Source organism: Odontesthes bonariensis, chromosome 12 (genome assembly GCF_027942865.1).
Source record: "Odontesthes bonariensis isolate fOdoBon6 chromosome 12, fOdoBon6.hap1, whole genome shotgun sequence".
NCBI lineage: Eukaryota > Metazoa > Chordata > Actinopteri > Atheriniformes > Atherinopsidae > Odontesthes > Odontesthes bonariensis.
The window spans coordinates 35,558,979-35,574,862 of record NC_134517.1 but is presented as its reverse complement, the minus strand read 5'-3'; the positions used below and the strand labels follow the sequence as shown (position 1 = coordinate 35,574,862).

The 15,884-nt window shown below is 43.5% G+C and overlaps 1 protein-coding gene across 6 annotated transcripts in view; it reads left to right on the top strand.

The window, feature by feature from the left end:
• Positions 1–15,884, top strand: part of dgkg (diacylglycerol kinase, gamma) — a 188,977-nt gene that overhangs the window by 92,356 nt on the left and 80,737 nt on the right. For all 6 annotated transcript variants that reach the window (XM_075480301.1, XM_075480299.1, XM_075480303.1 and 3 more), the window contains 3 exons: positions 1,206–1,291; positions 2,429–2,518; positions 5,584–5,744. In XM_075480301.1, the coding sequence (XP_075336416.1) occupies positions 1,206–1,291; positions 2,429–2,518; positions 5,584–5,744 (337 nt within the window). The remainder of the gene's footprint in view (positions 1–1,205; positions 1,292–2,428; positions 2,519–5,583; positions 5,745–15,884) is intronic.

Genomic DNA, 15,884 nt, shown 5'->3' with positions numbered 1-15,884 from the left:
CGACTACTTTCTCTCCTGAAAATGTTACAAATGTTGCTAAAGTTTACAGAGTTTAGAGCTTAAGAGAAATCAGCTTCAGGCCGGCTGATTTCGGCTCGGGCAGGAGCGAAATGCATTGTGGGTAAACACTCAGCATTCTGTCTGATCGAGTAGTATGGAAGTATGGAAGTATGTAGTATGCGGTTTCGAACACAGCCTATGTTCGACTACATCCAAACAGTTCAGTCTATAGGCCACAGGTGGGGGAGGGGGGGCACCTAAAGTACCAAAAGTAAGACACGAAGAAACAAACAAAACGGCGCTCGGCAATGACATCATCCCAGTGGAGTCGTGTGTAGAAAGCTTCCTATTAGCCCCCCGATAACAACAACACGGCAGCTCTGAGCTAACAGCGCAATAGTACGCGTTCATTCATTCATTGGTCTTAAAGTATTGGGGAAATAAAGACATAATGCCTTATTCAGAGGCTGTATTGTCTCTGTTCTTTCCCGTTATATGGAAATACGCCGATCTCCAGTGATCTAAATATCTTCCGAAGGACGCCGACTTTCACCAAACTGATATCGGTGAGTAGATGAACGTATTTTATGGCAGAAATAAGGTGCAGGTTTAAAAAACCCCAAACTTTTCCTTTTAGAAACATACCAGCTTTTTTACTCCAAAGCAGCTGATCGAAACGAGCCTGATGAACATTTTCTATGATGTGAAATTTAAAGAATCGGACCCAAAAACTCTTGTTTCCGTGCTGTTGTTGGTGAGTAAACTTTTCTTCTCACCTTTAAGCCTGCAGAGCGGCTCGTTTCTGATGGAGGTGCTGGTTACCCGGTGGAGTGGAGCCAGATGAAAGCTTTGTCCAAACACACATTAAAGGCCTCTTTGAAGGGAGCGCACTCCCACTCTCTGACCGCGGTTTCAGGGGAAAGCAGAGGGCCGAGCACAGCTGGAGAGGGCACTCACCCATCAAACTGCCGGCCTGCGTTTGTCCCCAGCAGCCTTTTAGCTCAGCGTTCATTAGATCACTCAGAGATTAGACAATCCCTCATGAAACAATCAGCGGATTAGTCTCCTGTTAATAGCTTTCTTAAGGCATCTTATAATCAGAATTAAGGAACTTTGAGTAGAGGCGGTTTCCTCCAGACAGCACCTTTTGCAGTAAACCTGTTTCCTGCTTTTGAGTAAATCTCCCGGATCTTGTCTCCTGTCAGGCTCAACTTTTTCCACGATGTCCCTGATTTCCGGGTGCTTGCCTGTGGAGGAGATGGGACCGTGGGCTGGATCCTCGACTGTATAGGTACTCCCACTCTGACATCTGGAGACACAACGCTGTTGTTTTGGGGCGCTCACAGCAGAGAAAAGCCTGTTTTTGCACCAGTTTGATACACTTTACTTACTTTTTTCGATCGTAAGGTTAATAATAAATTAGGTTTTATCACTATTGGTCAAAACTCTTAATCGATGTCCACTCTTCTTTCTATTTTCAGAGAGGTTTTACTCTCCATATTTTCTGTAATTTTACTGTAGGAAGAGGAATTCTTACTCTAGTCGGGGAGCCAAAGTCTCAAAACCTGAATAAAATGGGTTGAACCTGACATGGTCTGCCATACTTCTTATTTGTGTTTTTCATGTTCACTTTGACCCTAAGAAGCAATAATCAGAGGGTCTGCTCTGCCGGAAACATGGTGAAATAAAATTGTGCCCATTTTAATGTATGTACCCATCATTTTTTGATAGAAAATGTTGGAAAATTACAATTTTCCCACAATTCCTCAGTGCATTCCAGATGCACAGAACACATGTGGAGACAACCAAACCAAAATCATTGGATCTGTGATGATTTCATTGCAAGGCCTCGTTGGCGATAGTTGTTGACTGATGTCATAATTTGGGGGAATAATTGATTTCCAATGAAGTAAAGATGAAAATATTGCAAAAAAGTGAAAAAACGCCTGATTTCTTTGCATTAAATTGAGCCAAAATCATGTAGAAATGTATTTTAAGAGTTATAATTTAATTGGATGTTGTCTCCACATGTGTTCTGTGCATCTGGAATGCACTGAGGAATTGTGGAAAATTGTAATTTTCCAACATTTTCTATCAAAAAATGATGGGTACATACACTAAAATGGGCACAATTTGTTTTCGCCATGTTTCCGGCAGAGCGGACCCTCTGATTATTGCTTCTTAGGGTCAAAGTGAACATAAAAAACACAAATAAAAAGTATGGCAGACCATGTCAGGTTCAACCCATTTTTGAGACTTTGGCTCCCCGGCTACTCCTATTCTTAAAATGTTTGAGTTGCTCCTTCTTTATCCACTTTAAGCTGACTAAACGGTTTGCTCCCCAAATCGCTGCACCAGTTCATCATACCCGTGTCTTAAAGGAACAAAAGTCAAAGTTTGTAACGATCAGGTTTTACCGTCCTCGCAGATAAGATCAACCTGGCCAGGCACCCTCCCGTGGCGATCCTCCCGCTGGGCACGGGGAACGACCTGGCTCGCTGCCTGCGCTGGGGAGGAGGTGAGAAGTCACTCAGACGTGTGTTTGTGTTCGTAGAAGCAGAGGTAACGGGTCGTTGTGGCCACTAGGGGGCAGCAAAACGAGCTGTGAGCACATCGCTGACATAAAAACATCTTCTGCCGATCCGATGAGCAGCAAAGTTAATTATTTAAGCAAACTTTCAACCAGAAGTACTCTGGACTTTAAAGATTCCTGAAAGATTCCTTTAGGTTAGGGTTGTCTGTTTCAGTGGAGCTTCTTTTAACCCTTTAAGCACAGAAGAAAACCTTCAATTCTGACCACAAGATTTAACATTTTGGAGAATCTAGTATGCATCCGGAAACTTCTCGCTTACTCAAACTCACATACTAACTCAAAAAGTTAGTATGAGTAGTATGAGTAGTAGGAGAAGTATGCGGTTTCGAACACAGCCTAAGACTGTGTAGGGGAGTGTTACGATGCGTGGAAGGACACGAATGCGGACTTTCAAAAAGCAAGACTTGATTTATTATTCAAAAAGAGACAAGGTTAACATAAAGCGGCGTGGCGAAGGGTGAAGGTACATGTAAGGATCTCACAATGACTGTGAGAAACCAGAGAGCCTAAATACTGAGGGAAGTGATGAGTGAATGGATGCAGCTTCTACAGGGGAAGTGAATGAACTAATGACCTGAACACGGAGACTGGGGAAACAGAAACTGAGGGCAAAACTAAATACAAGACCTGAACTAAGAAACCTAAGGCATGAAATAAACTAAAACATGATAAAACACAAAACTAAGAACTCATAACATGGGGAAAACCCGCTGGACATGACAAGGAGGTTGTGTTAGGAGGGACGGACGCGTGAGAGTCGGATGTTTTAGATATTTTGGGTTGATGCCATCACTCTGACCAGCGTTCAGCTTTACTCACAAAGTCTCTTCAGAGGTAAATTTTGAGCGAACCAGAAGGCCTTTGCTGAAAGATGATCCATCCTAAAGATGTCCCAAAGCCCCCCCGGAGCCGGCAGCTTATTGACAGTATTATTCATAAGCCTGGGTAAGTGCTCTGCCGTCCCCGGGCAGCAACAATCCGGCACTCATCAGCAGCCGTTCTAATTACTGGCTCAAAGTTCGGTGGATGATCAATGGTTGGCAATAGATTTACAGCCGTGCATATTAACATTTTTTAATTTGGCGCTTAAGAGCTCCCACTTTCTGGGAAATGTGCACTGAAGCCTTTCCTGAAACTGGAGTCATTTTGTAAGATTAAAACGGACCCTACAGTGAAACAAATTCAAAATGAATTTACAAGCTGCGCACGTGGAATAATAAAGGCGAACACGCCGCCGCCACTCTTCAGACGTGCAGCGGAGACGGGATCCAGCCTCACAGCGTGACACGTCGTCATCAGCAGACCGTACGAAGCAGAACGCTGTTGTCACGGTTACATAACCAGTTTCTATTCAAACAGAAGTTTAGAAACTATGATAACTCGTCTCTTTGGTAGCTGCTTTGGTACATCTTCGTACGGTTGGTGGCTCATCAGTAGAGTTTATTACAGATTGGGACCTTTGTTTTGGTTGACACAGAAGACACATAATGTAGCTGCTGTTTCTCACTCTTTGTAAGGTAAACATGCTTTCAGTATGAGGCCTCGTCTGCGTCTTCATTTCCCACCGTTGGTTCTGACATTTTTCATCTGTTTCTTTGTTTGTTTGCTACGACTGCTAATGCTAAAGCTAACCCGTCCCGCCGCTGAGATTGAGTACGGTCACGTGACCAGACTGCACGGCTACATTTGATTGGTGAAACACAGGCTGTATTCGAAACCCTACTACTCCCACTAACTTTTTGAGTTAGTAAGCGAGTTTGAGTAAGCAGAAGTTCCTGGATGCATACTAGATTCTCTGAAATGTTGGGTATGCATCATGAGGTTACTACTCATACTCAAACTACCCAAGATGCAACGTAACGTGACGTCGCCGATCGTCATTTCCTGTCAAAACGGCAGTTTCAAGCTAGCTACAACGAGGGTAGGTTCACTTCCTGTTTTCAAAAGAAAAGCACCAATTGTATGGTAATGGCTTTCCCTATGATAAAAGGCAACGGGTATTTTATTTTATGAAAATAACTGGAAGTGCGTTAGCTCACTGCGGCTAGCTTTAGTAGCGCCGAATTCGTGGGAACAAAATTGTAAACAGCCGGTATTTTGTCAGGTTTTCAACACGTTGGGGATCTAAACGACTACTTTCTCGCCTGAAAATGTTTCAAATGTTGCTAAAGTTTACAGAGTTTAGAGCTTAAGAGAAATCAGCTTCAGGCCGGCTGATTTCGGCTCGGTCAGGAGCGAAATGCATTGTGGGTAAACGCTCTGCATACCGTCTGATCGATCAGTATGTAGTATGTAGTATGCAGTATGTAGTATGTAGTATGTAGTATGCAGTATGTAGTATGCAGTATGTAGTGTGTAGTATGCAGTATGTAGTATGTAGTATGCAGTATGTAGTATGCAGTATGCAGTATGTAGTAAGTAGTATGCAGTATGTAGTATGTAGTATGTAGTATGCAGTATGTAGTATGTAGTATGTAGTATGTAATATGTAGTATGTAGTATGTAGTATGCAGTATGTAGTATGCAGTATGGAAGTATATAGTATGTTGTATGCGGTTTCGAACACAGGCGTTACGTATGACTGTTTCTGGCTCTTCTAACGTGAGCCTGAATGATTCAGGACTCCGACTGGAGCAACATGCTCAGAGGTCACAAAGTTAGAAATAATGATTGTCTAAACTCTCAGAATAATGCATCCGTGCATTTAACTGTAACCTACAGTAATCCATCTGAGTTTGGAAAGGGAGCATTTAAGGATGTTTCTGCCTCTGCTTGGAATAAAACCGTCTGAATCCAAAGAAGCTGGAGTCACTGAATGAATTTAAACGCATTTAGAAGCAGATCTATCTGCTTCTAAATGCTGTGTTCGACCTTTCTGTCGCTATGTTAAATGTTCTGAGGTCCTAAACTGGTTTTGTCCTGTTTAAATAAAGGTTAGATAGGACCAAAAAAAAGTGTATTTTCACCCAGCGTAACGTTTTTTCTGGCAGGTTATGAAGGTGGCAGCGTGCTGAAGGTCCTCCGAGACATCGAGCACAGCACAGAGGTGGTGCTGGACCGCTGGAACATCGACATCATCCCCGATGACAAGGAGGAGAAGGGAGACCCCGTCCCCTACAGCATCGTTAACAACTACTTCTCTATCGGAGTGGTGAGCGTTCAAATCCTTAATTCGCTGCCTGGAAAATCCTTATTAAATCACCTTAATGCTGATGTGTTCATTTAGTCTGTCTGATACTTTACGGATTCTTAAAAAATATATATATTGAATTATAAGAAAGAGCAAGAAATATCATTAAAAAATGTCCGATGATCCATTTATCGGCCGGCTGTGACGGGATGTTTTGGTGTTGAACAAGCGCAGTTAAACAAGAAGTGTGATGCTAAACAGTCTGTTTCGTGCTCACTACGAACGAATGTTAGCCGACCCGGTAAAGGCTACGGATGGAGTTTTTGTTGTCGAAAAAAGAAGAATTTAGGATAAGATAAGGTGGACTTTATTGATCCCAAAACGGGGAAATTTAAGTGAAAAACAAGCCGAACAGAGCAGGGAAAGAATATAAAGGACAGAAAATTACATGTGTATACACGTAGCCACGTATATATATATATCTATATATATATAGATATATATATATGTATATATGTATGTATGTATATATGTGTATATATATATATATATATATATGTATACAGTATATATATGTATATATATGTGTGTGTATATATATATACATACATACATATATACATATATATATATAGATATATATGTATATATATCTATATATATATATAGATATATATATATACGTGGCTACGTGTATACACATGTAATTTTCTGTCCTTTATATTCTTTCCCAGGAGTTGTAGAGCCTGATTGTTCTGGTTAGGAACAGCCAGCGTTAATGCTCCTTCTGCGCTGATTTACAGCAACTTTATTTATAGTATTTTAGATTGTAAAATGAAGCCTTTGTGTATTAAAAACCACATTTAAAGCCGATATTTCCACCAAAAGTCCTCTTTTTCTTTAGCTGCAGGAACTTTACGGATCTGAAAGTAAAATTCTGACTGCGGGAACCTTCTCTGTGGGAGTTCAGTCCGTGGTCGCGGTGGGATTGGGATCTAATCTCATGGGATTAGGCAGTTTTTAGAGCCGGCGGTCAGAGAATAAACTGTGGTGCTGAGCAAACTTTAACCACAGAAGAAGAGCAAAGCAGCACTTCAGTAAAGAGGTCGTTTCCACCCGTTAAGTTATGGGTCACACATCCTAAAACCTTTCCTCTTCTCGTTTTTACGGGTTTTTTAAGGAGAAAAAGTTTTGTTTGGTGCCTTTTATTCATTCATTGGATGATTTTTGTTCCTTGCATGAGGTTCAGTAAGATTAAGACATAGTTCTCTTGAGTTTTGGCTTCATCTTTGTACCGTTGGTGGCTCATCAGCAGAGTTTATTACAGATTGGAGCCTTTCTTTAGAGCACATGTGTCAAACTCAAGGCCCGCGGGCCACATCCGGCCCGGTGAGACTATTTTATATAGATCTATTATTATTATTATTACAAGGCTGATAACACACAAACTACAGATCCCATAATGCAGTGCTTCAGTTGCCTTGCCTCACTTTCCCTGTTGCCAAGTAATGTTGAACCAAGTCACACCAAACATAAACAAACATGTTGCCAAAAAAAAAGATGGCAAACATCCAGCTCTGACAAAAAGGCCTAAGAGCAAAGAAAACTGAATGTTTTGATTTGTTGTTATTTTAACGTTTACTAAAAAGCACATTTTATTCATTTTTTCTGTTTTTTTTGCAGGATATTTATAACTTAATATAATTTATTATAATATTATATAATATATTATAATTTAGTCAGATATGTCTTTCTGGAGAGCAAAATATTTTAACATATTTAAATATAGTTATTTAAAGTTTAAATTTATTTATTCTGGAATAACATTCCCGTCTGTTTTATTCATATTTATGTTAAAAAAACATTTAGTTTCAGCGTGGGGTTCACTTATTTCCACCTTTCTGCCTCGGCCACGTCACATTTAATCTCCTCTGGAGTGCGTAACGCAGCTCATTCGTTGGGTGAGAATCTGTTTGTGAACTTTTTAACTCGGGACTTAAAACCGATCGAGCTTCCTCCTCTTGGTCCTGTTCCTCAGTTTTTGATACTTACAGGTAGAGTAAGCAGCAAAGTATTCTTTGTGGAGATCAAACGGAGCAGATGACCCGTAATCCTGCACAAAATAAGGGAAAAGAACACGTTTACCTGTGTGAAACGAATGGGCCTGAAAGATTTCTGATAAAAGTTCTGATAAAACTCAACCAGTCAGAGAAGTTCCCGCCCTACAGGTGAAACACTGGCTGAAACATGCAGATGTGGAATTTAAAGCTCTGGTGAACAGTTGTTTGTGTCGTTAGACGAAGAAACTGAAACACACAGAAGTCGATCTGAGCAATGCGGACTCACAATCAGGGAGAATCCGCCTCCTCTTGGGCAGGTTTGGTCCTTTAATTGGAGGAAAGAAGCCGGCTGCCAGGTGACAGTTGCTTAGCAACCTTTTTATATTGTCCAGATGGAGATGCTTCACGAGGGCCTCAGGGACATTTTACACAGAGGTGACAAACACGGTGCTCAGGTTCAGCCTACTTACAGTACATTCACTATTATTCAGTCCCCGTTAGAGGCGTCGCGGGTCTCCATCTTTCTGAAGTTTTAAGCTTTTCTGTGTAATCCTCTCCAGGTCGGGCAGCTTTCAGGTTCTAACCTTCATTTGACGGCTGTTATTAGGACGTAAAACGGCTGCAGGACCTCTGGGTTTCTCGCATTGGGAAACTTTCTCCAACATTTATCTGACCCTGCTTACTTCCTCTTGGTTCATACGTGGAGTTCTGAAATATCTTGTTATCACTTCCTGCTTCAAACCCCCCCAGATATCAGGGCTGCTCAGTGGGTGAACCTCCTGCCTGTTCCCTCAGGGCAGAGGTGGGCAGAGCAGCCAAAACTGTACTCAAGTAAAAGTACTGTTACTTCAGAATAATATGACTCAAGTAAAAAGTAGTCATCCAAATAATTACTTGACTAAGAGTAAAAAAGTGCTCGGTGAAAAAACTACTGAAGTACTGAGTAACTGTTGAGTAACGTCTGATTTATTTGTTAACACAAGCATTCAATCAGACAGACAAAAATACTAAATAATCATCTTTAGGCAAATTAGAGTTCATCCAATTGATAAAATAAATTAAAATGAATTAATTAATTACAAAATAGCTTAAATTAAAATAATCCAGGTAAATTCAAGAACTTCAATAAAGAATAAAAGAGACTTAGGAAATGTTTAAAACATATGTAACCCATATGTAACCTAAAAAACAAACATTCACCTATCCATGGGGGGAAAAACGAGTTTAGGAAACTTACCGCTACATGTTTCCTCAAGTTAGATGTTGAGTTTCTGCTGAAAGGTGCGTTTGTTTTGGTTGACACAGAAGACACATAATGTAGCTGCTGTTTCTCACTCTTTGTAAGGTAAACATGCTTTCAGTATGAGGCCTCGTCTGCGTCTTCATTTCCCACCGTTGGTTCTGACATTTTTCATCTGTTTCTTTGTTTGTTTGCTACGACTGCTAATGCTAAAGCTAACCCGTCCCGCCGCTGAGATCGAGTACGGTCACGTGACCAGACTGCACGGCTGCGTCTGATTGGTGGAACACAGTCAGGTGGTAGAGCCTTTGGCGGAAGTCTCTCTCTCTGTCAGAATAAAACATTAAAATGAGGCGTACGCGGGGGGATAAAAATAATGAGGCGTAGAATACCAAAGAGGTAAGAAGAAAAGTAACCAGCTCATTGTAGCCTAATGTAGCGGAGTAAGAGGACAGTTTCTGCTGCACACATCTACTCAAGGAAAAGTAAAAAGTATAGAGATTTAAAACTACTCCTGGAAGTATAATGTTTTCAAAAACTTACTAAAGTAAATGTAACTCGTTACCACCCACCTCTGCTCAGGAGGAACTTCTGAACCCAGTTTCTCTGATATATGAAGTGTAATTTGAGTCCATAGATGAGCACAAAGGGTAAACCCTGGATATTATCTGTGGGAAAAGGAGGATTTTTCTGGGTTTTCACAAAGTTTTCAGAGCTCACTCGTCCTCCGCTGTGGATCGAACATCCCAGCAGCTCATAGTTGGGCTAATGAGACAGAAAGCGCACTGAACCATGTGACTGCGATTCAACAGGAGGAGGAAGACGTGAGCACAGATGGACGTTAGGCAGAGAGACGATGCACCGTGTTACACAGCCGAACCCAGATCTCTAAGTGGCTCTGATTTAAAGGTTCTTCCAGAGTTTTAATCAGACAGTTTTCTCTGGGAGACACAGCAGCAGAGGGTTCATTTACTTTGACTAAAGCGTTGCCACGTTTTGCCTTTTTATTAGATTTTTCGTTCATATACAGCAGTACTTGACACATATAATGTATCTAGGTAGACTTATTAAAAGGTAGTAAGAGGATTGTCTTACCGCGTATGCTGAAAAAACAAGTTAGCTTAAGCCAGAACAGCTTCAATGACTGAACCTTAGGTACCCTTTTGCCCTTCCCAGCCACTGTTAGTGGAGGAAAATAAAGTAAAACACAGAAAAAGGAGAAAGAAAAACAAAAAAATAAGAAAAGAGAGGGGGGGGCATCTAGTCACTTTCTGGGTAAATAGTAGTTTTCTCTGGATATTCAATAAAGGGTTTCCAGGTTTCATTGGAAACATCCCCAGAACCCACAAGTGAGAATCTAACCTTCTCAAGTTTGATATGAGTTGGGACCTCTTTAAAGGGACAGTTCGCCTCTTTTGACATGAAGCTGTATGACATCCCATATCAGCAGCATCATTTCTGAACATCTTCTTACCCCCTGCTGTGTCCTGTGAGCAGAGTTCCAGCCTCGTTTTGGTGTTGATGAAGGTAGTCCGGCTAGTTGGCTGGGGTTTAAAAAATAAAGCGTTTTGCTTCTCAGAACAATATGCGTTCAACAGAGTAATACATTTGCATCACAAAATCGTTCTCCAGGAAAAAGTCAGACCTCACACTCTCTTGACCCTATTTTCTCTCCCTTCGTATCACTGCCTGCTGTGTAGACCGAGCAGCAAACACCGTAACAGGCGCGGCTGTCGGCAGGCGTCTTTCCTTTTGTTTCCTTTCCTTCTTTCTTTCCATTCCTTTTGTTTCCTTTCGTTTCCTTTCCTTCTTTCTTTCTTTCTTTCCATTCCTTTTGTTTCGTTTCCTTTCCTTCTTTCTTTCTTTCTTTCTTTCCTTTCGTTTCATTTCCTTTCCTTTCCTTTCGTGCTTCCGAGCAGCAAACACCGTAACAGGCGCGGCTGTCGGCAGCAGGCAGTGATACGAAGGGAGAGAAAATAGGGCCAAGAGATTGTGAGGTCTGACTTTTTCCTGGAGAACCATTTTGTGATGCAAATGTATTACTCTGTTGAACGCATATTGTTCTGAGAAGCAAAACGCTTTATTTTTTAAACCCCAGCCAACTAGCCGGACTACCTTCATCAACACCAAAACGAGGCTGGAACTCTGCTCACAGGACGCAGCAGGGGGTAAGAAGATGTTCAGAAATGATGCTGCTGATATGGGATGTTACACAGCTTCATGTCAAAAGAGGCGAACTGTCCCTTTAAGCAGCTATTGTGTGATGGGGGGAGAACATGTTTCTACTCAAACGAATGGCTGACTCTTTAATGAGCTTCAGCATGTGTAGAAGTGAGTTTTGCCCCCTCTGCTGATGCCACAGCGTTGATCTGCCCCTGAACACGAGGCGTAACGCTGAGTTTTACCCTAAAGAAACGCGGCTGAACGCATGAAGGGCAGAGCCTGTGAGAGCTGAACCGGCACACGAGCGCAGAGGAGCTGCAGATTCATCAGTTTGGTGTAAAAGGTTATCTGTGTGAGCCTGCACGCGGTGGCAAACCGCCACCGAACAGCCCGCCGCTCCTCCAGGAGCCTCGGTGGCAGATGGCGTTGGAGTATCGGCGAGCACACGACACCTGAGCAAACCTGACTCTGACTCACGCTAAGAACCTCAGATCTGTTTTACCACCCTTACAAGGTCTGCGCTTCCTGCCGTCCCGGCGCAGGCCACCGTCGCTTCGGGGATCGGTTGCTATGGCGACGGGAGACTGGCAAGGCCGAGCCTGAAAAGCTTCCAGTCATCTGTCCTTTATCTCGCTGACTTAATTGTGGATGACACAGTGTGAAGCATGTGGTGGGCTCAGCTGAAGCACCCAGAACTGTAAATCTGAAGGTTTATTGTGTCATTTAGATTTCATGTTATCGATCTCTGGAAACATAAAATGTTTCTTTCAGCTTATCTTAAAAGTTAAAAGCTATGTTTAATGGAACTCAAAACTCTGAAAAACATGCCAGGGAATGAGAATTTAAAAAGATGATGCAGACAATATGCATAAAGATATTCTGTTTTCACTCATCAGTTTTATTTAATTCAATAAACAGACATTTGAACAATGCAACATGTTAAAAAAAGGACAACTTGCATATTTCTGCCTCCCTCTTTATTTATTCACAACCCCAAATCAGAGAGAGCAAAAAATGCCCAGTATGAACCCAAAGTATTTAGTCTAATTTGTTAAGATTCATTTTTACATTTCAGGCCTGTTTAAAGCTGGTAATGAGGTAGAAATAAATAATGTTGTTAATTAAAGCAGCCTCCATGATGAGTCTGTGAGGAGCAGAGATGTTCAGAGGAGCTCCAGTTTGTCCACAAATGTGTTTAAAACAAAGTACCTCAGAGAAAGACTGGAAGGGATCTGCACGTTTCTCCCTCTGCAGAGCAGAATATCATGAAAGCATTCAGGGAATCTGGAGGAGTTTCAGTGTAAAGGACGAGGGAGCGAGCCTAAGCTGGACCCCCGTGACCTCTGACCCCTCAGACGGCGCTGCATCAAGAACATCAACAATCATTCATCAGCAGCTGATAGAAGCACACGGACGAGGAAAGGAAACGTTACAGAGAGGGAGAAGGTTCTCTGTCCTGACTTTTATGGGACGTGTTGCAGGTCTGAGATGCAGAAATGATGTTTGTTAACAGATTAAATGAAGCTGAAGAGATAAAATATGAAATAACTTTAGTTTATATCGTCTGCAGTGAAATAAAAGTCAAAGTAAATGGATGAATTATTGAGGAACATGTATTTTAGTTAAACATCCGTAAACATGTGAGTATCCTCAGATTTCAGAGGGTTGAGCTGTTGGCAGTGAGCGGCGCTTTAACTCTGAGCTCTGAGCTCTGAGGGGGCTGACGGCCTCACAGCTGTTTGAAGCCCCTCCCTCCATGTTATTCCAACCCCAGTAGTCTGTTTCCTTTTATCCACGTTGCCTGTTGAAATGCATAAAGCGCGGCTCATAAATGGAGCTGTGGGATTGGTCGGCGTCGCTTCCTTCACTTGACCTGCAGCCTGGAAAGAATCTGATGGGAGGAATGCAACAGGGGGAAATGGCACCATGTCAGCAGCTCTGAAAGATGCCGCCTCGTGTTTCAGTGGGGAAGCTGATCCCGCCGCCGTGCACGTCGGGTGTTAATATGTTCGTGTGTGTGTGTGGTGTGACATGCAAGATGCTTCCAAGTATTAATGACCAGTTCCTGCAGCTCTAACCCAGAGTTACTGCAGCTCTAACCCAGAGTTACTGCAGCTCTAACCCAGAGTTACTGCAGCTCTAACCCAGCGTTACTGCAGCTCTAACCCAGAGTTACTGCAGCTCTAACCCAGAGTTACTGCAGCTCTAACCCAGAGTTACTGCAGCTCTAACCCAGCGTTACTGCAGCTCTAACCCAGCGTTACTGCAGCTCTAACCCGGAGTTACTGCAGCTCTAACCCAGAGTTACTGCAGCTCTAACACAGAGTTACTGCAGCTCTAACCCAGCGTTACTGCAGCTCTAACCCAGAGTTACTGCAGCTCTAACCCAGAGTTACTGCAGCTCTAACCCAGAGTTACTGCAGCTCTAACCCAGAGTTCCTGCAGCTCTAACCCAGCGTTACTGCAGCTCTAACCCAGAGTTACTGCAGCTCTAACCCAGAGTTACTGCTGCTCTAACCCAGAGTTACTGCAGCTCTAACCCAGAGTTACTGCAGCTCTAACACAGAGTTACTGCAGCTCTAACCCAGCGTTACTGCAGCTCTAACCCAGAGTTACTGCAGCTCTAACCCAGCGTTACTGCAGCTCTAACCCAGAGTTACTGCAGCTCTAACCCAGAGTTACTTCAGCTCTAACCCAGAGTTACTGCAGCTCTAACACAGAGTTACTGCAGCTCTAACCCAGAGTTACTGCAGCTCTAACCCAGAGTTACTGCAGCTCTAACCCTGAGTTACTGCAGCTCTAACCCAGCGTTACTGCAGCTCTAACCCAGAGTTACTGCAGCTCTAACCCGGAGTTACTGCAGCTCTAACACAGAGTTACTGCAGCTCTAACACAGCGTTACTGCAGCTCTAACCCAGAGTTACTGCAGCTCTAACCCAGCGTTACTGCAGCTCTAACCCGGAGTTACTGCAGCTCTAACCCAGCGTTACTGCAGCTCTAACCCTGAGTTACTGCAGCTCTAACCCAGCGTTACTGCAGCTCTAACCCAGAGTTACTGCAGCTCTAACCCAGAGTTACTGCAGCTCTAACCCAGAGTTACTGCAGCTCTAACACAGAGTTACTGCAGCTCTAACCCAGCGTTACTGCAGCTCTAACCCAGAGTTACTGCAGCTCTAACCCAGAGTTACTTCAGCTCTAACCCAGAGTTACTGCAGCTCTAACACAGAGTTACTGCAGCTCTAACCCAGAGTTACTGCAGCTCTAACCCTGAGTTACTGCAGCTCTAACCCAGCGTTACTGCAGCTCTAACCCAGAGTTACTGCAGCTCTAACCCGGAGTTACTGCAGCTCTAACCCGGAGTTACTGCAGCTCTAACCCAGCGTTACTGCAGCTCTAACCCAGCAGCTCTAACCCAGAGTTACTGCAGCTCTAATCCAGAGTTACTGCAGCTCTAACCCAGAGTTACTGCAGCTCTAACCCAGAGTTACTGCAGCTCTAACACAGAGTTACTGCAGCTCTAACCCAGAGTTACTGCAGCTCTAACCCAGCAGCTCTAACCCAGAGTTACTTCAGCTCTAACCCAGCGTTACTGCAGCTCTAACCCAGAGTTACTGCTGCTCTAACACAGAGTTACTGCAGCTCTAACACAGAGTTACTGCAGCTCTAACCCAGAGTTACTGCAGCTCTAACCCAGAGTTACTGCAGCTCTAACCCAGAGTTACTGCAGCTCTAACCCAGCGTTACTGCAGCTCTAACCCTGAGTTACTGCAGCTCTAACCCTGAGTTACTGCAGCTCTAACCCAGAGTTACTGCAGCTCTAACCCAGAGTTACTGCAGCTCTAACCCAGAGTTACTGCAGCTCTAACCCAGAGTTACTGCAGCTCTAACCCAGCGTTACTGCAGCTCTAACCCTGAGTTACTGCAGCTCTAACCCAGCGTTACTGCAGCTCTAACCCAGAGTTACTGCAGCTCTAACCCAGCGTTACTGCAGCTCTAACCCAGCGTTACTGCAGCTCTAACCCAGAGTTACTGCAGCTCTAACCCAGCGTTACTGCAGCTCTTACCCAGAGTTACTGCAGCTCTAACCCAGCGTTACTGCAGCTCTAACCCAGCGTTACTGCAGCTCTAACCCAGAGTTACTGCAGCTCTAACCCAGCGTTACTGCTGCTCTAACCCAGAGTTACTGCAGCTCTAACCCAGAGTTACTGCAGCTCTAACCCAGAGTTACTGCAGCTCTAACACAGAGTTACTGCAGCTCTAACACAGAGTTACTGCAGCTCTAACCCAGAGTTACTGCAGCTCTAACCCAGCGTTACTGCAGCTCTAACCCAGAGTTACTTCAGCTCTAACCCAGCGTTACTGCAGCTCTAACCCAGAGTTACTGCTGCTCTAACCCAGAGTTACTGCAGCTCTAACACAGAGTTACTGCAGCTCTAACCCAGAGTTACTGCAGCTCTAACCCTGAGTTACTGCAGCTCTAACCCAGAGTTACTGCAGCTCTAACCCAGAGTTACTGCAGCTCTAACCCAGCGTTACTGCAGCTCTAACCCAGAGTTACTGCAGCTCTAACCTAGAGTTACTGCAGCTCTAACCCAGAGTTACTGCAGCTCTAACCCAGAGTTACTGCAGCTCTAACCCAGAGTTACTGCAGCTCTAACCCAGAGTTACTGCAGCTCTAACCCAGAGTTACTGCAGCTC